Below are 23,386 nucleotides of genomic sequence, written 5' to 3' on the forward strand. Positions count from 1 at the left end.
AATGTGTGGTATCCAGCTTGCAGCTTGTTCAGAATATCACCGCTAGAATTCTGACTTAAACCAGGAAAAGTGAATATAATACCCCTGTTTTGGCCTCTTTATACTGGCTCCCTGTGCAGTATAAAATTGATTTTAAGATTTTGCTGTTAACTTACAAGGCCCTGAATGGATTAGCACCTAGTTATTTGCAGGAAATACTGTTCCTGTGTCTTTCAAACCACACTCTGAGATCACAGGATGTGGGGCTGCTGGTGATTCCCAGGGTCAACAAAAGTAACACAGGAGGTAGAGCTCCTAAATTATGGAGTGCTCTGCCTTCGTTTTGTCAGGGAAGCTGGGCCCATTACAGTTTTCAAGTTAAGACTAAAAACACACTTTTATAAAATGGCTAGTGGGTTTTAATGTAACTTTAAAATTGCTGCTTTTGTATTGTGTATACTGTTATTTAAATCTGTTATTTAAATGGTCTGATTATAGCAGGTGTATGTGTGACATGCTATACAAATATATTGTGGTTTGCTCTTTTTCTGCTATGTACTGTACAGTGCTTTGTGATACTTTTGTATAAAAAGCACAATATAAATGCAAAAAATAAATAAATAAAATAAATAAACACCGCTCCATTTACTCTCAATAGAAAAACATCTCCCGAGCTGTATATCCCACAACTCTTCGCCTGCATCGTGACAGAGGTCCCCATAGAGAATCAGTGGAGTTGTATCTTGTTGTAATAATTCTTAACATACTCTTGAAGGTTGAAAATAGTATACAAACTTCCTGCTTACATGGCATACTTAAGATCATGTACGGTATAGTTTCTATCTATCTATCTATCTATCTATCTATCTATCTATCTATCTATCTATCTATCTATCTATCATCTTAGCCGCATAATTCCAGCACTATAATATAGGAGGTAATGACTAGGGATTGGGGCGTCTTGTTCCTGAGGCTAACATGCTGTGTTATAAGCAGCAGCAGACATGTCTGAGATGGTGCTCAGCTCTAAGGAGAGTTCATTGCAGCTGGTGTTTCATACGATATACATGGAGTGCTTCCCCTCAGCTTCTCGGTCTAGTTTATGATAGCCGCACTGAATAGTCATTACTAAGCATTTACTGGTAAATAAGGTTCACATGTTTGCGTTGAAAGTTTTGAAACTACCTCCGTCTTTAAAATCAAAAGGGAAGTGAAGGCGCTCCCCCCTCCTCCTCTGCTAAATATAGTAGCTGTAAAGTACGCCCACTTCTCAGAGGTGATTCAAGGCAACACTCAGTTTTTCCCAGGTGATCGCTGGAAACCCACTTGCAGAAAAACATCCTAGTGCTGAGATCAAAGCTTGAAAGCGTAAAGGGGGAACAAGGGACCACAGCCATCACAGCTTGCATGCTTTAGGCAATGAATTCCACCACAACGACAAAACACGCTTACAAGAAGAACTGCAGGGCTACAGAAACTGCAGGTTCCTTTTGTAGAAAAACATGTTTTGCTTTAATGGAAAGAAAGAATATCCTGAATGAAAATATATGCTGAGGAAATGATTCCGCCAGCCCTGATCATGAAAATTGCAGTTGTCAAATAAATTAAGGGCCGCTATTAAAATAACAACGAGGCACATTCATTTGAAGCAATACCACAGTTTTTTTTGTTTTTTTGCTGCAGTACATGTTTATAAGAAGTCTGTTGTACAGGGAACTTTAATCAACTGAGTTACTGCCTAGTAGCATCAACATCTGTGGACTGCAATGTCACTGTCAGTTGAAGTTCTGTGAATTCTGCAGTATTAGTTTTGCCTGTCCAGGACAAAACCATAATTCTTTTACTTTGTTTTTTGCCTAAGAAACACCCTGAGATATCAGCAACACTGTGGTATAACACACTACCAGTAAGACACTTTGCATATATGCATGCTGCAACAAAACTAGCAGACTGTTCTATCTATAACAGTGGTGTTTTATGCCTATTTTGTAGTTGAAGTCATTACTTTCCTCTGTTCTGTACAGTACTAACAAACACAGAAGTTCCAAAGCAGTAACAAAAGCCTGTTTGTTAACATGAAAGTGATGCAGTGTTAGTTTACCATTGATATGCCCTTGTGGGTTTTGATGGCAGAACCACTAATCTAAAACAACAGTTTCTTTGAATAATATTGTCTTATGAATGCGTCCATTCAGGAATGTTGCTCCCCCACCATTGCAAGTTGATATTTTACATTGCAAGTTAATAAATTACATTTTAATCCAGAACAGTAGATCCTGCAAAAATATGTGGATTTAGGTTTTTGAACAAACAAAAGAAAGTGAGATTTTTTGGTATAATGGAATTGTACTAAAACTTAAACATCTATGTACCCTAATGAAGGCACTAACCTAAATATAGGTCTGCTTTTAAGTACTGAGTAATCTGATCTGTTGATATCACCAAGATATCACCATAACTTGCGTGAAAAGGCTTGCATGATAAATGGGTTAAATGGGTTTTATAGGTTAGGTTATTGTTTTGTGCCATTGATAATTACTGTATTGTGCAAGGTGAAGCCTTGATTATCAGTCATGCATGCTTTTTGCAGTTCTCTGTGAGACACAGCCCAGAGACTGCATGTTCCATTGTCACACTTGGCACTGAATGTGTTCACGTGATACAGATCAGTTGTCACCTGTATTTCGTTATTAAAGGTTCTTAAAACCCATTACAGTACATACGTTTATCTTGGCAAATACATTTATTTATTTTTTTTCCATAAGTTTTAGTAGTCGGCAATTAATTTTTACTCCCAATTTTAAATGCCCAATTATATTTAGGCTCAGCTCACCTCTACCACCTCTGCACTGACTCCGAAGTGTGTGCCGTCAGCCGACCGCTTCTTTTCACACTGCAGGCCAGCCATGCAGCCAGCCCAGAGCTACAGCGTCGGAGCACAATGCAGCTCTGGGCAGTTTACAGGCAAGCCCACAGGTTCCCGGCCAGACCACAGGGGTCGCTGGTATGAGGTGAGCCAGGGACACAATGGTTCTGTGATTAGATTTTTAATTACTGGTCCCTTGGGACACTGAGCTAGTGTTTTTGCTGGCCTGGATAAAAAAAAGTCAGTATTTTGCAAATATTTGTATTTTTATGTACATTGCAATGGTCTCCGTCATCATTATTGATTATGGCGCGTTGCTTTTTACCAACAGCATTTTGCTGCGTAGTTGCCCACTGGCCCATTTCCCTGGGTTCATGAAATGGAAGCCATGTGCACTATACTGTATATATGATACTAGTAATTAAAAAATGTAACCAGCACAGTTGGGCCTGTGGTGCTACATAACTACAGGCCAAAGCTGCGATCTGTACTGGCGCCGGGCCGCCGGGCCATGGATAATGTCGAACCCTGGATTTTAACACACTAATACAAGCTGATTGACTGTTAGTGTAGTCCTGTGCAGGGTTATATCATGCAGCTTTGCAACAGAGTGTGTGCTGTGAAAAGAGGACCCTGTCTGGCTGAATGGGAGAATTTATTTAAGCTACAAAAACATGGTTCTTGCAGTTCGTTCCTCTAAGATCACAGATAGAAACAGTGGTATCAGTAGTCAACTGGCTCGATGCGTTTTGGTGAGTTTGTGGTTTTTCTATAATCAGATCAGGGTGACATCACATGGCTGTTACTTCCTGACAATCGTTCTGCTTGCTTTGACTCTCTTCTCTAGCGCTTGTATCAGCAGGTGAACATTACAGCAGCGAGGAGAGAGTGAAACCTCCAGTCAACACACAGCCAGGATGGTTAAACAGTCTAGCTCTTGGGCATAACCCTGTATCACTTCTGTAGGTCTGTTTCCTGTACTGAACTATGGAATTAGTATTAGTAGTATTGTTTGACTTTTGCTCAAAGAGTTGAAAATGGCTGGATTTAGTGGCAGTGTTTATAACTTGCCATCCGCTTGTGACAGCCTGATTTCTTGAAATCTGAATTACAGGGATGCTTCATACCATCTACATTTTCTGAATATTTAATGTCTGTTTCATATAATTCTAATGATTATTTTGTATACTTCTCCAATGCAGTTTCTAGTTTATATTATTTATCTAGAAGATGAATCTGTGAACTGAAGTGGCTTTTTGTAATGACCAGCAGGAGTGTGCAACTGTACTTTCTCCCCCTGTGCAACTGTGACTGCTGGGAGACTGCTGCTCCCCACAGGGTCATTTTTCAAACCACCTCACTTCAGAAATTCAACTTTCAGAAGGAGATCCAGTGCCTGAAAAATATTATGTTTTCTAAAATAGTCTATAAGCCAGGTCAATAATGCTGAAAGCAGAAAAGCCAATACAGAACACACATACCACTGTACTAACAAGTGAGAAATGAAATATTAAGAACATGTTGATTAAAAAAACTTTTGAACACAATGAATAAATTGAAATAAATAGCTAGGAAATCATAATTGAATATGAGTTGACATTTCATTTATCAAAGACTGTCGTGTGTTTATTAAACCAGACTCCTAAGCTATTTCAATCAGCAGCATATCCCTTTTTACTTTCTAGAATTACTTTCCAATGTTTAGTTACAAGCTGCATTTCTAACACCTTGTAGTAAATGCATTACTTTATTTTACTTGATCTTGTACAGTTCTAGGTATCATAGTTACGCTGCTTTACTAAAGCTATACATTACACTATGTAACACAATTTTTGTTCCTGGGTAGTAAGTGTTATTTCCTAATTGCTTATGCCTCAAAAATATAGAAAATGGCTATTAATCCCCACAAACTTTGCTTTTGTGACCAGGACAGTGATATTTTGAAATGTACCTATTTCCAATGAGAAAATGGTCTTTTCATTCACATAGTCAGAAAAAAACAACATACGAATCCAAATTAACATGTATTTATACTAAAGTAATACAAAAATGACTACAAAAGATTTAGAAGATTTAGTAGATTTAGTAGATTTACGATTATACTGTAAATCACTCTCACGAATCAGCCCCCAAATGTAGTCTCCCATCATGTTCTCGTTATACTGTCCTTGGTAGCGGCGTTCAAAGTCCAGTATATCCTGATGGAAGCGCTCGCCTTGCTCCTCCGAGTACACTCCCATGTTCTCCTTGGATTTATCAAGATGAGCATCGAGGATTTGGACTTTGAGGGATATCCTACAGCCCATTGTGCCATAGTTCTTCACCAGAGTCTCAACCAGCTCCACATAGTTTTCGGCCTTGTGATTGCCCAGGAAGCCCCGAACCACTGCAACAAAGCTGTTCCAAGCCGCTTTCTCCTTACTAGTGAGCTAATTGGGGAATTCATTGCACTCCAGGATCATCTTTATCTGTGGCCCGACGAAGACACCGGCTTTGACCTTTGCCTCAGACAGCTTAGGGAAGAAGTCTTGAAGGTACTTGAAGGCTGCCGACTCCTTATCTAGAGCTCTGACAAATTGTTTCATAAGGCCCAATTTGATGTGCAGTGGTGACATCAGCACCTTCCGGGGGTCCACCAGTGGCTCCCACTTGATGTTGTTCCTCCCCACAGAGAACTCGGTCTGCTGTGGCCAGTCCCGCCTGTGGTAGTGCGCCTTGGTGTCCCTGCTGCCCCAAAGGCAAAGATAGCAGGGAAACTTGGTAAAACCGCCTTGGAGACCCATCAGGAATGCCACCATTTTTCTCCTATGACCTCCCAGCCGTACTCGTCATACTTCAAGGCGTCCAGCAAGGTCTTGATGCTGTTGTAATCCTCTTTGAGGTGCACCGAGTGAGCCAGGGGAAGAGACGGGTACTTGTTAGCATTATGGAGCAGCACGGCTTTGAGGCTCCCAGCTGTCAATGAAGAGGCGCCACTCATTCTGGTTACAGGCGATTCTGATTGCCTCGAACAGACTGGTCACATTGTGGCAGAAGCAGAGCCCATCTTGACGGGTGAAAAAGCTGGAAAAAGGTTGGTGACGCTTCCTCTGATCTGCGACTTGCACACTTTCATCCAACAAGTTCCACTGCTTGAGCCTAGACATCGAAAGCTCAGCATTGGACCATTGGCATTGGGCGATGGATGAAGGAAGGTCCGGATACGTGATAGCAGGTGCATTCTTGCCAGTCCGACGTTTGGAAGGGTCCACCATGCAGAAGTAGCAGTTGCTTGAGTGGTCAGTGGGTTCCCGCCAAATTCTTGGGATAGCGAACTTCATGGCTGTCTTTTCCCCTCTGTACCATCCTACAAAAATACATTTATTTCACCCATGACTAATATGTAAGAGATTCTCGCAACATTTTTCATATATGATATATTTTTTCAATAACATTGAAAATTGTAAAACATTTTAAAATTAAAAACTTTCACAATTTAAAAAATGTTAACAAATTTTATAACATAAAATTCCGAGCAACAATTGTCCATCTTACCTTCCAGAGTTTTTTTGCAGTGCTCGCAGGTGAAATGAGGTGCCCAGGGGTTTGTCTTGATCCCCGACAGGCATGCCGAAATATGCCTTGTAGGCCTCACACATCTTAGCAGATGCTTCCACGGAGTACTTTTTCACTCTTGTCTTGATAAATTGGCCGCAGACATAGCAAAATGCGTCTGCCGGATGCTTGCAGCCTCTTGATGCCATCTCAGAAAAATGCAGATATGGAACTAAACTGAACTGGTGGGCTTAAGGCCCCTGTATTTATACTACTATTTATATTACTGGAAAATTCTAGAAAGTTCTAGAAGTTACTCCAAGTTTACTCAGCACTGAATCTATCTGGAATGTTCTGGAAAATAGGTAAATTTCAACATATCACTGTCCTGGTCACAAAAGCAAAGTTTGTGGGGAATAATAACCATGTTATATACTTTTGAGGCATAAGCAATTAGGAAATAACACTACCCAGGAACCAAAAAAATAAAAATAAAAATTTGTTACACAGTGTTATTAATCTTTGGTGGTTGTTATTGGTTTCCTAAAAAAAAAAAAAAACTTTTAAAAAGGGGTTTAGCATTTTGCTCACTATATGAAATGATATGAAAGTAGGAACATGTCTACTATGCTGGACCCCAGACCTGAAGTGGTTTTGTGGGAGTGATGTAATTGGGTCCTCCAATGGAATAATACATTGGCCCGAGGCACAACGCTCAATTAGGCCTTGGAGAAGAGGGAGGAAAAATATGTATATAATGGTTCATGTGTAAAATTGGTAAATGTGTAGATTTACCAGCTCAGCGGTCAATGTATAAAATAACTAAGGAGATGGTAGTAAACAATCTCTTTTACTTACTTCCATAATCACTGTCTGGCAACAGTTCACAAAATGACAGCGATGTATGACGGCGATGTATGACGGCGATGTATGACAGCGATGTATGATTCTCTCTGAAATGCAAAACCTGCTTGCACTTACACAGGTTATGCTTTTTTCTAAATGAGTTCAACTGAATAATAGTGAATCACACTTAGTAGCGTTTTGCTGAAGATATGTCATTATTACCAGACCTAATGTTTGTCCACTGGTAAAATTTAAAATCAGGAAAGTGCTTTTTTTTTTTAACATAAAGCAAAAAACAAGGGGGGTAAAATCATTAGAAATAAAACTAGAAATCGGTCTAATTATATCTGTATATAGGACAACATGGTCTCTGCTAAATACATTTATTATTATTATTATTATTATTATTATTATTATTATTATTATTATTATTATTATTATACCCAAATATGTATACATTATTATTTTTTGCTATTAAGCTCCCTAGCGTTACTTTATTTCTGAATTCACCTCAAATGCTGTAGCATTATAACTACCATTTCCTTAGTTATCTACACATATACCGGCTATTTTATACACAATACCCTCTGCATTCCCACCACTACATTTCAAAAAAAGAAAAAGCTCCAGTACTGTACACAGAACCGATGTGCTTATGTTGTGTGAAGGTTTGTATAGAAAGATGAAAGGCAAAACAGAGGTGATGATGGGATGCTGATTGACAGTAAGGCTGAAGTGGATGGAATGTTGAAGTTTAAGGTAAAGTGAGAAAGCTGAGCAGTCCTGGGACTTGTTTTGTGCAGGACATTGAATATTACAAAGGTATTCATATGAAAATTGCCTTTCCTTCACGTTGTTCGTAGGAACACAAACATAACATTAAAAGTTGTGTACTGTAATTATGATAATTGCAGTGCAGCATAAAGAACGGTATCAATGTTGTAATGTACCTAACTGCAATAAAACGCAAAACCGGTATACTGACCAGCAGACTCCTTATTGCAATGACTTATCAGTCAGTGTGCTTTCGCAGTAGTAGGCTGCTCTCATCAGGTGCGATGCAACAAAATGAATAGAACCTATACTTTCGATAAGTATCTTTCAGACCACAGACGACATGTCAGGTAACACGGGCGACACTGGAGCAAAGCAAAATAAATAGGATTAAATCCTATTATTTTTTTTTATTTATTTTTTTGCGATTTGTCGTGGGACAACTAGGGAATTGACCAATCAGAGAACAGCTTTAATGCACGTGGTCCAGCAGGGTGAAGCAGTGTGCAAAATGACGGCGGAATATACTTTCGTGCTTAAAGTGTACAATTCCATCTATTGCCTTGAAACTGCATTTTTCATTTGGTCATCAAGCGATCGCAATACAGTACACGCCATAATGCTTTCCCCTTGGCTGATGAGTATACTGCAAAGTTGGGTGAGATGTACCTTGTGTACCAGTTTATTTTTCCATTGTCGGGGGGTGGTCCAGGGGGCCCATGGGGCCAACATACCAGTCCTTCCCCTGTTCATAAGTACAGCGCTTTCTGATTTTAACCCTCAGTGGACAATAGACCCATCACAAATATTTCATAAACACAATTATAAGACAACATTTTTATTTTTATTTTTATTTTTATGGTGCTTAGTTTTATTTAGTGTTTGAATAATACATAACAAAAAGGCTGAATTTCTCAGTTGCATGCATCACAGATAAGGGCAAGCTTGTAGTTTCCACAGCTGTGGACATAACTTCCCCCCTAGTCTTGAGTTTGCTTGCAGTCCTGATGCAAGCTGGCTTCCCTTTGCTTGTGCTAGCCTAGCTCTGCAGATAGGTGGAATACGCCATTTTTAATTGCTATGCATTGCAGAAGTAATGTTATTTTCTTTCACAAATTACAACAGAGTAATGTTACAAGACCTCTTAATAGTTTATATCTGTTGCTAGCAGCCTTAGAGTGCAAGTAAGGCAGAGATAGACATCTGCGAAAAGAAATGAGGAAGTTAAGAAAGCCTCATTAGTCACTAATTCCAAAATAAGTGTAGAGAACCCACTTCACATTTTGTTTTCATTATCAACTGTTGCAGCTGCAAGGCTGTTAATACACACTAGCTTGTGGGTAAGGTGGGGGTGGGGGTGCTATTGGGGGGGAGCTATAGTCTGCAGCACACAAACTGTTACGTCTCAAGAATGGATAAGCAGAAACCAAATCCTTAAAACGAATTGAAGGGAAAGATGTTTTAAATCTTTTCTAGGGCCAGGACGGCATATTGCCTCTGTTCACCTGTTATAATTCAGTCTCTCTCCAGGCACCAAGTGTATTCTGTAAGGTAAGCTTTTGAGAGATATCAGATATAATTCTAGGTTTAACTTTAACTTTAAATGTGTGTAGTTTTTAGAAACCTTCAAAATTACTCATGATAGATGTCTGTATAGTATACATTTATTTGAATTAATATATTTTTTCTAATTAGTTTTGTCATACAGACACAATTTGTTTGGTCGTTTATCACCAAAGAAAATGAGGTCCACAGGTTTGTCACCAATAACTACTTAAAGATACGCATTCAAATAATTTCTAGAAAACCTTCATAGTTTATGAATTCGTACATATCTCATTATTGTTAAAGTAGTTTTGAGTGAATTGTTTCTGTGGTGCCTTATTCTGACTTTCAGGGTTGTATAAAGTCATGAAATGAATGCGTTCTGTCATCAACTGCCACTGTGTTGGCTTTCTGCTCGTCAGCCTGCAAAGCTGCTTTGCAAATGTCGAACCAGCTCAGAGCTCTTTCACTCAACTGCTGCTACTTCATATAATTCTGTAACATGCATGGATGCTGTTTATTATTTTAAACTATGAGCACAGAGCTTTTTTAAAGCAGGATCTGTCAGTGGATAAAGTTTTCTGAATTATTATTTTTTTTTAGTTATAGTTTTTATAATGTGTTTTTTTTATGATTTAGTGTATTTGCCATACTATATGACTAAAGCAAAACCAAATCACAGGAGTTTTTTTTTCCCCTCATGTTCGAGTTGTTAGCACAATTGCAGCAAGTTTTGGTGAAAATAATTCAGTTAGAGTTTAATAAAAATGAAGCTCAAATGTACAGCTATGGCCAAAGATCACCTAGAATTTTAGGCGTGAGATTAGTTTTACAAAAAAATTTATGAACATAATTTAGATCTTTTATTTAACCAAAGAAAATCAAAGAAACTACAAAATGATATCACAAAAGTCTACTGGAAGCCATAATAGTAGTAAATATTTCATGTTAGATTTTGAAATGTCACATTTTTTCATTTTTGTCCGTTTTGCATGAAGTATGTATAAAACTACAAAGCGGCGTGTAATTCAATATGTTAACGTAACACATTCTGTAGGGTGATGCAAAACGTTCGCCCATATCTGTATATCAAACTGGGAATAAATCTGAATTACGGGTTGACTATTGAAATAGTGCTAAATAACAAAAACTGACAAAGATAGACAGTTATCCTAAAATTGCAAAAAATATGCATTTTCTTCACTTTTTTTTGTGTTTGTATTTTAGTGTACGTTTCCAGTTACTTTGTGACTGCACATTTTTACACTTGGTAAGTTCAAAGACCACCAACATTCGTAAAGCTGAACTGAAACCCTGAAAATCACTGAAACTGAAAATTTTGCAGAATATGCTCGCTAGCTGTGCTGAGCTTTTCATTTGCAGGGACATTGCTGCTATGTAAGTCCATGGAAAGTAAGAGCAAAATGGTCAAATATGCATCTTTTAACTAATTAAATCACCCCCAATGTGACAAACCAGAACCCCTCAATCAGATTTCTAAAGCAGACAAGCTGCCAGTAGCTATATGCAAATGTTATATTAGGAACCCAGGTGATATTGCATTTGGATATGCAATAGTAATTTTGCAAAGTAAAAAACACACAATGCATATATTGTACTGGAAGCCAAAGCTACCCGATCCAAATATTTGCACTACAGCCAGTGCACTGTGCTGTCTTTGTTTTTCCTTTGAGGATATGCAAAGAGTTTTGTTGCTCTTGTTTGTTATTTTTGTTTATGTAATGGGGTGGAGGTAGCTTAGCTGGGAGAAGTACATATAAACTGTAAGAGGAAATAAAAAGCACAAAAACTTGGGAATAATGCATTTATTATTCCAGCTTTCATCATGGGGTCAACCAAATGCAGAAGCTATTACACTGAGATTATCAAATTGCAGTATTATGGTTTCCTATAAATGCCATGCGATACACTTTTTTAATGCCAGTTCACTTGACTGACAAATGGTCTTTGCAGTGAGTAAAAAGGACATTGTTTGAACATTTTTAAAGAGAAATGTCAGTGAGATAGGTATGGTGTGTGTCAAGCTGCATTGATAAAGTTGCGGTTGCCGGACTGCCATTGGATTCACTTTTTCAGCACAGTTGCCAGTTTCTTTCTGACAGGTGGTCCAGGAAATCAGAACAGGTGTTTTTGATTGCTCACAATTGTCCTGCCTGACCATATCTAGTGTATGTGAAATAAAGGGAAGTAATGTTAAAACTTAACAATGCATTAGTAAGACCTCATCTAGAAAATTGTGTTCAGTTCTGGTCACCTCGCTACAAAAAGGATATTGCTGGTCTAGAAAGAATGCAAAGAGGAGGGACCAGAATTATTCTGGGTTTAAAAGGCATGTCATATGCAGACAGGCTAAAAGAATTTTCAGTCTTGAACAAAGACATGGCAATCTGATTCAAGCATTCAAAATTCTAGAAGGTCAACCCAAGGGACTTTTTGGACCTGAAAAAAGAAACAAGGACAAGGCCACAAATGGAGATTAGATAAAGGGGCATTCAGAACAGAAAATAGGAGGCACTTTTTTACACAGAGAATTGTGGGAGTCTGGAACCAACTCCCCAGTAATGTTGGAAGCTGACACCGTGGGATCAGGGCCATAACCAGAGCTGCCATTCGACCGAGATTTAGGTTTCAAGCTCTAGCTGCAGTATTTATATGCCTGCTTGGTATTTACTATTCAACCTCCAAATCTATGTTACATGGCAAACCAATAGAGCAAATAAAGGCGTTTTTTGTACTTTAACAGAATATTTGCATGAGCATCAGCACTGATGATGCAAAAAAACAACCAAGGACACGACCTCTGTGTCCTCATAGCTAGTTACGGCCATGCCTGGGAGCCTTCAAGAAGCTGTTTGATGAGATTCTGGGGTCAATAAGCTACTAACAACCAAACAAGCAAGATGGCCTGAATGGTCTCTTCTTGTTTGTAAACTTTCTTATGTTCTTAATATGTTTGTATTATTATTATTATTATTATTATTTTATTATTATTATTATTATTATTATTATTATTTATTATTATTTTGTGTTTTTGTTTTATAAAAAAACTTAAGACAGACATGGGCATCCATTTTAAATGATACTGTACTGACCCTATTCTCTCCTACACAGGCTTGCATTACTGGCAACCAGCACCACTACAAAAAACAGGCGTGAGTTTACCACAAAATAATGGCACTGGATTCTCATTCAGTTAGTCTGATTGACACGCAAAGAAGTGTCGGAAATAACTGTCCGAGGCCCTGTCAACAAAGAACAGAAATCTTTTTTAAGTTCTACTGTGCTCCGACAGTGCCTGTGTGCGCACACGCTTGTGGTTTACCTTTTAGAGTTGTGTGGAGGTGTTGGAAGCTCTGGTACTTCCTGTTCAGGTTGTAAAGAAGCCTGTGCGTTATTTTTTTTTTTTACCCTGCATCAGTGTTTGTTACAGTGTTGTTGGCCTGGCCTTTCCAGACCTGTATCTAGGGAGGTTATGGTTACTCCCAGGTACAGTCACTTGCTTTAATATGTGTGTCTCGTAACAGTATAGTAACAGGACAGAATCATTGACAGAATCATTTACTTTAGAAATAGTATTTGTCATATTGGGCCCTATGGCTATGAGTTATTAAAACTTATTTTTCTATTAAATTAATCAATCTATTGTGTGGTCTGAGTAACTGTGTAAAACCTGGTAAGTTGGCCTGTGACAATATTACACAAGGTTGCTGTTTCTCGTACAGAACCAGACTTGGTAACAAAATGTAGTTTTAAATAAAAAACTTGAAACCATCTGTACCCCAATGTGACAAGCCACCCCTCAACTAGATTTCGGAAGTAGATGCCAGTAGCCATACACAAATGTTATATTAGAAACTGAGACCAATTGAAATATTCAGATTGGTGGTTATTGGCGCTGAGGCAACACCAAGCAGCTTGGCTTTCTTTTCCCCTTCACTTCCACCAGATCAGACTTGTTCCCTTTTGTCTGCCTCTGTTTTTTGCAAAATGATTAGAGGGTGAGGAGGGTTGTTTTTCAGTGCTTTTAGTTTTCTGTTTTTGACCCCCATATGACAAGAAACGCGATAAGAGCAGTAAACGAGCATGACTGAAGCTTTGCTTGTGTGTGTTTCTCATGACAGCAGAACCCATCAATGGAATGTTACATTCTAGGCGTGCGTTCCATATATCTATTTACATTTGTTTTTTATATTCCCAGGAGGTTGAGAATTGCCCGAACGCGAGATGGAGAACGAGTGCTCGGACATGAAGGATGACGAGACGCTGATGTGGGAGAACGTGGAGAGCAAACGGCATTTCCTGAGCCGGTGCATCAGCCCCAACAAGCTGACTCCGTACCTGCGGCAGTGCAAGGTTATCGATGAGCAGGATGAGGACGAGGTGCTTAACTCACACATGCTGGTGTCCAAAGTCAACAGGACAGGTAATGCATCGGCAAACACTCAAACAATATGCACACCAGCAACAGTGCTTCACTGAGTTACATAGGCTCTGGGGTGTAATGCACACAATACAAGCACAGACCTCATAGAAAGGATTCCAGTATTACATATTATGAGTAACCCTTTTTTAAATTAAGATGCTAATAATAATAATAATAATAATAATAATAATAATGAGCTTGTTATCTGAATATTGGGTAGTGAGTCGTGTCCCACGAACATCTTTACTTCAAAACAAATTAAGGCCTAGATGTACTAAAGTCTTGCATCTTTCACAATCATTGCAAACTACATGCAAACCAGTTGGAAATGTAGCGTGAAAGGTACTAAACAAACAGAACGCTGTTAGCAGCATTTTAACGAATGCTTTGCAGCCGCAGTTCTTATTTGCAATTTAGCATTAAATGAATATATAATTCTGGGTGTTCCTGTAGAAACAAGGTAGAGACAGTGCAAATGAGGGATCAAAAATATTGTAATGAGTTGTACTAAAGCTCGGGGCAATTGTGACACTTACAATTGCATGCATTTTTTAAAGAACGTTTGAAAGCATGTTTTAAACAGTTGCTGTTGCTGGCATTTCCCAGTCTGCTGTGTTGCCAGTTGTGCTCAATGTATTTTTGAGAGGAACACCAAAGTACCTAATGTTCACTAAAGTCAAGGTGTACTTACAAACCTTGAAAACAAATTTCTATGACATTTCTGGGTTTCCCAGCATGTTGGGAGCAATAGACTGCATACATGTGCCACCAACCCCTCCAGCTCATTCTGAGCATCTGTATAGGACCATGATCTATTGCGTGTTAATTGTCAAGGCTACTAAGTAGGCCAAGTTAAAAATAATAATTGAAATGAAAAACAAAAAAAAATCATTAGTTTCCATTTAAATTAATCTTTTATTCGCATTGTACACCAATACAATGCAGCAGCGTGATTTATTTTGTGTTACCGGTAGCCTACAGGCTAAAATAAAAAGAAAGTGCTCTAGGTACTGATTTGATTTTTCTACTGTACTGTATAGGCCTACTGTACAGATTAATATTTTTACATAATGTAATTTGTAGCTTAACCAAAACACATTAGTGTTATTTCAACGCAATGATTTATATTTAAAATACATCGAGCGCCGACACCTCCTTATGTCGGACAAATACGTCCGGTTTAGCAAGGGGCTACTGTAAGACTGTGAAAAGCTTTTTGGGGGTGAAGGTTGGTCCCCACTATAGAATCTGATGGGACTAAACTGCTTTTCATTTTTTATAAATATATAATAGTATTAAAATAGGTAAAATGAAGGCAGAATAGAATGCATTGTACAGATGACGTTTACGTTAACATAAAATGTTGTTATTTTGATTCTTGCACCTTTGCCTGTGTAGACGTTCTCCTTCGGACTCCCTCTGCTGCAGCAAACCACAACTCAACTGCCGCTGTTTTATTTGAAAAAATGTCGCACAACTCTCGCTAGAGATTTCGCTAAGATGACGCAAATAATATTTAAATTAGTATACTGCGGGCCTCTTCATTAACATATTTTTTTCTTATTACATACAATAAAATGTGCACTTTGTGAATTATCTTACTGCAAATGCAAACTGTGGTATGTTTGCACTGCGACTGGCCCATCTTAGTACATCTACCCCTAAATGTTAGTTTTGTAAAACAAACAAACAAAAAATGACCATGTACAGCATTTATACTGATACATAATTTATTGATAAAGGTTATTAAACAGCTGACTACAGAGTATTTGTTCAGGTTTAAAAGGTATTTAAGTTATTTACTGCTTCGGACACAAATTAGGTGAAATGGCAACAAATGTTTCAACAGTCTTCTATAGTGTTAGGAGATGACGAATGTAGGAACATTCGCTACCACACTCAAAGTCGGCATCATTCTTTGCTATAAACATGTCCATATTTTTTCCAGCATTCACAGTGTTGGCTCTGTCTTTGTGTATGCTTATAAAAGCCACTGCGTTTTAAAGCTGTCAGTGTTTTTGCTGTGCTGTGCTGTGCAGAGTGGCTCCAGTAGGAATAATTGAATATGTTGCCTTATTTTGTGGTGGCTGTGAAATTAAGATTTTCGCTGCCTCTTCCACACGAGCATCAAAATGAAAGCCCGAGAGAAGCAATATGCGGGGTTCTTTTGTCAAAAAGTCAGGGGGCCTGGGACACACATGAGGGGTACAGCATGACACCACTAGTCTTCACCTGGGCACATAGGAGTGGTATGCAGTACACGAAAATTGAATACTACGGTGCAGTAGTTGTCAGGGTCACACCGTAGGCTATGTACTCTAATATAATTTACATATCTGGCCAAAAATTTTGCATCACCTAGAATGTTAGGATGGAGACATTAATTAAAAAATAAATAAATAAATAAATTTTGACCATAACTTCGATATTTTATTTTAAATCATACAGTCAAAGAAACTACAAAATGACATTGCAAAAGTCTACTGGAAACTACAATAGTAGTGCATTATTTCATGTTAGATTTTGAAACATTTTTCAGTTTTTGGAAAACTACAAAGCAATATGTAATTCATTATGTTAACGTAACATTATTCAGCAGGTTTCATTTGACTTTAGAGTCACTAAGTAAAAACACTGGTTTGTTTATATTTTTATTATTATTATTATTATTATTATTATTATTATTATTATTATTATTATTAGTTTTTTCAGCAGAAGTCTTTATCCAAGGCAACTTACAGACTAAGGTGTGTGAACTATATCAGTTACAGAGAAGGCTCTTTTGTGATATATATATATATACACATACAGCATTGTCTATTTTTTTCCAGTCTCAGTTTTTCTTTTTGAATAAAGACTCAAGCCTTTGTTCTTTCCTCAAGGCCGGCTGTTGGATATCTTGCACACAAAGGGGCAGCGTGGCTATGTGGTGTTCCTTGAAAGCTTGGAGTTTTACTACCCTGAGCTCTACAAACTGGTAACGGGAAAGAACCCCACTCGCAGATTCTCTTCAATTGTAGGTAAGCAAATACATGTCTTAATAAACTACTATCCTACATACTTTTCTAGTAGTAAGTTACTAAGTAAATTCATAGCACATTTCTAAAATATATACTGCCCGTAGCGTAATTCAGAATGGAGAGATTAAAGCAGGCTGCCTGACACTAAATGAGTGCATGTCTGTTTAGTGGAGGAGGGTCATGAAGGTCTCACGCAGTTCCTGATGAACGAGGTGATCAAGCTGCAGCAGCAGACCAAGGCAAAGGACGTGCAGCGCGTGGAGCTCCTGAGCAAACATCGCACCATGGAGGACGAGCACAAGAAGCTACGGCTCATCAACCAGGAGCTCTTCACCTTCCAGGAGCGCTACAATAAGATGAAGGAAGAGAGGAACAACTACAATGACGAGCTCATGAAGGTCAAGGACGAGAACTACAACCTGGCCATGCGCTACGCCCAGCTCAGCGAGGAGAAGAACATGGCAGTCATGAGGAGCAGGGATCTGCAGCTGGAGGTAAGAAAGGAGAGCCATACAGAGTCGTGGCCAAGTCAGTGTCTCCTTGCATGGCAATTCTCGCCGTGTACCAAAGCGACCTCGAATGATCATTAAAAGGGCTGTTCCTGTCTTTCTTGTTTCATTGTAGATCGACCAGTTAAAGCACAGATTGAACAAGATGGAAGAGGAGTGCAAGCTAGAGAGGAAACAGTCCCTGAAACTGAAGAATGACATCGAGAACCGTCCCCGCAAAGAGCAGGTGCTGGAGCTACAGAGGGAGAACGAGGTGCTGAAGATGAAAATCCAGGAGCTGCAGTCCATCATACAGGTACCTTATCAGCTACAAAGCTAGAAAGTATAGGACTACCACCACTTGACATAGAGTTTATAGAATGTTCTGTTTTTCCAAAATCTGTTTGACTGTGTGTTACTAGATTATGAAAACTGAGAGCACTAGACCCTAACCATTAAACTATACGGTAAATTATAATGCTAAAAGCATTATTAATACTTTCCTCTAAACTTAGCATAAGCACATTCATTAATCTTTTCTGGTTCTTATGATGTGTCAAAGTCAAGATTTCTGAAGTCAAGCCTGCCTGGTATGTCTTGATTTAAACCCTTCCCTCTTGTTCTTCTCTCCTCTGTCTGTGCTGCAGCCTGGGAAGCACATTGTGCCCGACTCAGACAAAGCCATCTTGGATATCCTAGAACATGATCGTCAGGAGGCCCTGGAGGATCGTCAGGACCTGGTGAACAGGCTGTATAATCTACACGATGAGGTGCATCAAGCGGAGGAGCTCAGGGACAAGGTACATAGCCAGAGCTTTCAGCCTGTGGCAGTTAGGCACCCACTAGCAAGGTGAAAGACATTGGCAGTGTCATATGACAGCAATGTGGTGGTTAAACATCCTGAGTTGAAGCCCAGGGTGTTCCATTGTGTGGTATAAGTTGTTGCTGCTGGGCTCGACCCTGCAAAACAAGTTTCCGTTGACTTCTGCAGGAACAGTGGCTAATGTGTGGTGCAAGATGGCTTCAACTGATTGTTGCTGTGCTTCTGGTAGCAGGTCTGGTAACAGTCTTGCTGATGAGGCAGACCTATACAGATCCATGGGAAGGCTGTTTTAAATGGCTTTCTCTACAGTCTTGATTTGTGCTTGCATGTAGAAGTTTTGATCACAAAAGACATTTGTGGATTACATATCTTTCTTCGCATAAAGGTATTGTAACGAACCAGGCAGTGGCATTGTTGCAGGACTTTTTGTCTGTCGTTTGTTTGTCTTGTCCTGTCTGTTACATGTGAGGGAATGGGTCATGCCGTTAAGAGTAGGGAAGGGCAGAAGGTGTGTGTATGTGTGTTCACTGTGTTTCAGTGTGTGTTCGTGTGTGGGGAGAGTGTGGCGAGAGAGTGTGTGTGTGCTGAGAGACAGTGAGGGGTAGAGAGACAGGCTGAGAGAACAGGGCCTGTACCTTGAAGTGATTGGGAGGATACTGAGGCGAGTCTGGAGCTTGGGAACGAGAACATGAGAGTTGGGGATAGAGTAAGGGAAGGGGGTTGAGAGAGTGAGATAGATAGACGTTACTTTGAATTTATTTATTTTTATTTTGGTATGAACCCTGGCCTGAACAGGGATTTGTTGTTTATATCGGTTTCAAACAAACACTACAGTATAATAAGACAGTGACCATGCAAAATCAATGGCTTTGGTTTGTTTTGTCAGGTGGGGTCACTGAAGTGTACGGATATAATATGATCTCCAGACCAGAGAACTGCCTATGTAAATGCGTTGTACAGTGTCCATAGGAAACAGTATCACTATAACTTTAGTAGCCTTTGTAATGTACAGTACAAAAAAAAGTGGATTTTATGTTTAGAGAACAAAATATTATTTTCCACAGTATTTGGAAGAGAAAGAAGATCTGGAGCTGAAATGCTCAACGCTTGTGAAAGACTGTGAGATGTACAAAAACCGCATGAACACCATGATGATCCAACTGGAAGAGGTGGAGAGGGAGCGTGACCAGGTAAAGAGTTTGCCTGTACAAAAGTGTATCAGAGTTATTAAGATATTTAAATGGTAAAGCTGAGTAACGTATACTCGAGATGTTTTGTTAACAAGTAGAATTCTACCCACCATGAAACTAAAACCATGAACTATAATTTTGTTGTACACAGGCTATACCAGTCATAAATCAAAGGATTTATTTTGGACTGGAGCAAAAACAATTCTATTAATTCCTATTTTCTATTTCAGTAGTTGCTTGGAGCTTTTACCAGCATCAACAGGATGTACCTTAAATAAAGCAAGCGGCTGTGCAACTCTATCATCATGCATCTCATGCATTCTGAGAAAAATAGGAAGGAAAATGTGATGGTGCTAGTGGTGGGGTCAATTAAAAACTACAGCTCCACTTGTAGCATATGTTATCCCGGTTCTATGCCAACATTCCCCAAGGAACAGGGAAATAACAAGGGTTGGTGTAGTTTTTGTGATTGAATCCACGTGTTACTGCTGATTCCGCAGGCGTTCCGTTCCCGCGACGATGCCCAGACCCAGTTCTCACAGTGCCTCATCGACAAGGACAAGTACCGCAAGCAGATTCGTGAGCTGGAGGAGAGGAGTGACGAGCTCCACATTGAGATCGTCAGAAAGGAGGCCAAGATAGTCAACTTGGAATCCAAACTGCGACGCATGTCCAAAGATGCCAACTGTCTGGACCAGGTATGCCAGGAGGACATACATAAGATTCAAGGAAGTACATAAAAACTTGTGTTCTCATAGAGCTAAATTCTCAAAGCTGTGTACAGATTATTATTAGCACACAAAAAAAAAATTATGTAAAGAAAAACTATTCTAAAGCAAATCACTAACAACAAAAAAAGACAATTGAAGTATCTGTTTTTTTTTGTTTTTTTTCTTCTTCTGGTTTGGTAATTTTTTTGAGTGTTATTCCTTTCTGAAAATGAAGATTAAAAGATTATCTCTCTTGCCTTTCAGAGTTTGCCAAGAAATATCCCTTTAACAATCATCTCCCAGACCTTCGATCAGTCGTGCACAAAGACTAACGGTCAAGACATGGTTGAGCCAGACTCTGATGACGATTCACCTGAAGACAATGAGTTCTTCCAACCTCCGCCACTCTCTCCTCGGCTGAAACGCAGACCCAATTTAAAGGGAATTACGGTAGAGTTTCCAAACACTTGATGATGTTGGTAAACAAAAAATTATCTAAGATTGAACATTCAAATTCTTTTAATCTGACTTGGTTATGATTTCTTCTTCTGTTTTCAGCTTGCCAGAGCAAAATCGCCAATAAATGTAACCAAACCCCCAGATTTCCAAGGTAATTAGTGGAATGAATCTGCATACGCATACTTAACACCATTTAATACATCGATGTGGGCTTATTACCTGCACATGTTAAAAGTTTCAAATCTTTCTTTTGTAGATCAAAATACATTAGAACTGCAAAGTCAATGCACAGGTATTAAAAAAAATAAATGCATAAACACTAAATAATGTGATGGTAACAAACAACATATTCTTTTGCTCCCTTTTAGCTGCGACAGCTGCAAATGGGGATTTGTCTGAAGCAACCAGCACAGGGACAGACACCATCTCAACTCACACAAACTCCCTCAATAATTCATTCAACTCCATCAATGGATGTGAAGTGATTAATAAACTGGCAAGTAGTTACTGGGACATTTTAATAGCTTCTTCTCCAGTTCAAAGTGTGCTTCACATTTTTTTCAAAAAGAAAATACTACTGGGGTTGTGCTGATACTCGTCCTCGCAATTCCCTTTAAGAAGTACCTGTCGTCAGGTATAAATAAATACATTCATTCATGTGTTGATTGCAAAACAGGAAATGCTGCCCTTCCCGCACCTTTACAAATCGGCAATTAACTTCTGCATGCTTTAAAAGCTGATTGGAAGCTGATTTTCCTCTCACCTGGGGTGCTGACGTTTTTCCTGCTGTGCCAAGGCTATACGACCCCTACACTTTAAATGAGGCATCTCTACCCACACTGTAATTGCGCTTGTGGTGGTTACATAGTTATTACATTACAAAACTGTTAATGGTGCAAAAATAATATGAACTAAACCATAATTCTGCTTGTTTCCATACAGATAAATTGTAAATTGTGAAATATCAGCCAAATGAAACTTGACAATACTATATGCTTCTTCCACTCACATATCTATATTACCATGCTATCAGAGGTGTCTCAGGTGGGTTCATACTTTCTCATTTGTACGCAGACGCTGCGCGGTCGAAATGACAGTATAATCCCAGAGCCCCCCTGTAACGATTCCATCGTCCGGCGTCATAAAGAAAGAGAACACAGCACCCAACCCAGAAGGTAAGAATTGCACACTCTGTGCGTCCTCTAGCCTTTCATCAAAATATTGTATGCAATGCTAATGCTTTGGTACCTACCGGCCATATTTTCAAAGCATCGTCTTCATTCTTGAATTAATAATCAAGTTAATGTTACAAAAGGAGACACAAAACACATTGAGAGTGCTGAAGAGAACTTGAAATATATATAACTTTGTTGTCTGGTTGTAGTTTTGTAAAATTAACAGTTTTGAACGTATATTTAAAAAAGTCCTTTGTTGAAACAGCTTGGTTAGCTTTTGAAATAATAATAACAAAATAAAAATACTACTCCTAGTGGTTGATGAAAAGTTAAGTGATAAGTATTTTATTTTGTGTATATTTTTCTTTTATTTAGCAATTTGGATCTTGATAGTGACAGTGGGGATAACATGGAACTTTATGGTAACTTTTTACATTCATTTTTTAATTAAAGGACTTGTCAAATGTCACTTCAACACTTTGCATTAAAAAGGTCTTTAATAAAATAAACTGGTGGAACAGCAGTTCTCAAAGGTTAACAAAACCATAAGGGCAAATAATAAAGAAAAATATGGCTTTACTCAGTGGCACTTTTCAAAGACAAAGTTCCCATTTGTATATTTAAATCTTGGCACGCTTTCTGAATTATTATCAAAACCAACCTTGTTTTTCACTCAAAAATTGTAATGGCAATAACCAGCCAACAAGGATAAAAAACAAAAATATATATCTTTTGATATTTATCACTCCAAAAAAGGCTTCCAATCCCACTTAGGGTGAACAAGTCTTATCTTGTGTTTGATGTATGCGTCCAGGAAATCTGCATTTCTGTTATTTTAGATCCAGTTAATTTTCCCAGTAGACAGTCCCTTATTTGTAGATTGACTTCCATTATTACTGTGCCTGTAATAAGCTTTCTGTTCTGGCAAGCAGTGGTTAACTTGTTTGAATTGCTATTGTAGATGAAGATCATGAAAGATTCTACTTTGGACCATCCTCTCTTCACTCCTCGTCTTCCTCGCATCAGTCCGAGGGACTGGACTCCTATGACCTGGAGCAACAAGTCAACAACATTTTCAGGAAGTTTTCACTGGAGAGGTACGATGAGCATTGACAGTCTGCTTTACAGTAACAGCAAAGAACTGGGTTATTTTTCTGCTTCACACCCAGAAAACAAAACAAAACAAAAGTATTTAACACAAAAAACAGCCAAGCCCATCTTCTCTCTGAACAAAATGACTGAGGGTTAGTTCTGCAATAACATGCAGGCCTTAGACAGCATGTCATTTGTATTGTACAAAATATCTTGCCATCCTACTTGCTCCAATATTCTTGGGTGATTGGGAAATTATTCAAACTCACAGACTGTAATAAAGCTCTGAAGCTCTGATGATCGTGTTTTTATGCTGTCCATTCCACAATAAATGGATTTCTTACAGACACTAATGCTGTGATAGAATGATGGCTTCCTTTCAGGGATGATTGTAGTTGATTTATCCAAATTGTTTGACAAGTGGTTTGTTCATAGAAGGCA

At 38.7% G+C, this 23,386-nt stretch overlaps 1 protein-coding gene across 2 annotated transcripts in view; it reads left to right on the plus strand.

Moving 5' to 3' along the window:
• Nucleotides 1–23,386, plus strand: part of LOC121301081 (caspase recruitment domain-containing protein 11-like) — a 41,843-nt gene that overhangs the window by 3,676 nt on the left and 14,781 nt on the right. The window contains exons 1-14 of one of the 2 annotated variants that reach the window (XM_041230197.1): nt 9,370–9,550; nt 13,764–13,988; nt 16,871–17,008; nt 17,177–17,502; nt 17,633–17,812; nt 18,144–18,296; nt 19,384–19,509; nt 20,010–20,207; nt 20,484–20,669; nt 20,778–20,829; nt 21,047–21,174; nt 21,753–21,853; nt 22,229–22,275; nt 22,815–22,950. In XM_041230197.1, coding sequence (XP_041086131.1) covers nt 13,790–13,988; nt 16,871–17,008; nt 17,177–17,502; nt 17,633–17,812; nt 18,144–18,296; nt 19,384–19,509; nt 20,010–20,207; nt 20,484–20,669; nt 20,778–20,829; nt 21,047–21,174; nt 21,753–21,853; nt 22,229–22,275; nt 22,815–22,950 — 1,970 coding nt within the window. In that variant the 5' untranslated portion in view covers nt 9,370–9,550; nt 13,764–13,789. Of the gene's footprint in view, nt 1–9,369; nt 9,551–13,763; nt 13,989–16,870; nt 17,009–17,176; nt 17,503–17,632; nt 17,813–18,143; nt 18,297–19,383; nt 19,510–20,009; nt 20,208–20,483; nt 20,670–20,777; nt 20,830–21,046; nt 21,175–21,752; nt 21,854–22,228; nt 22,276–22,814; nt 22,951–23,386 lie in introns of those variants that run through there. The other variant, XM_041230196.1, reaches the window with a different exon arrangement.

The sequence above is a fragment of the Polyodon spathula genome, chromosome 26, assembly GCF_017654505.1.
Source record: "Polyodon spathula isolate WHYD16114869_AA chromosome 26, ASM1765450v1, whole genome shotgun sequence".
Classification (NCBI taxonomy): Eukaryota; Metazoa; Chordata; class Actinopteri; order Acipenseriformes; family Polyodontidae; genus Polyodon; species Polyodon spathula.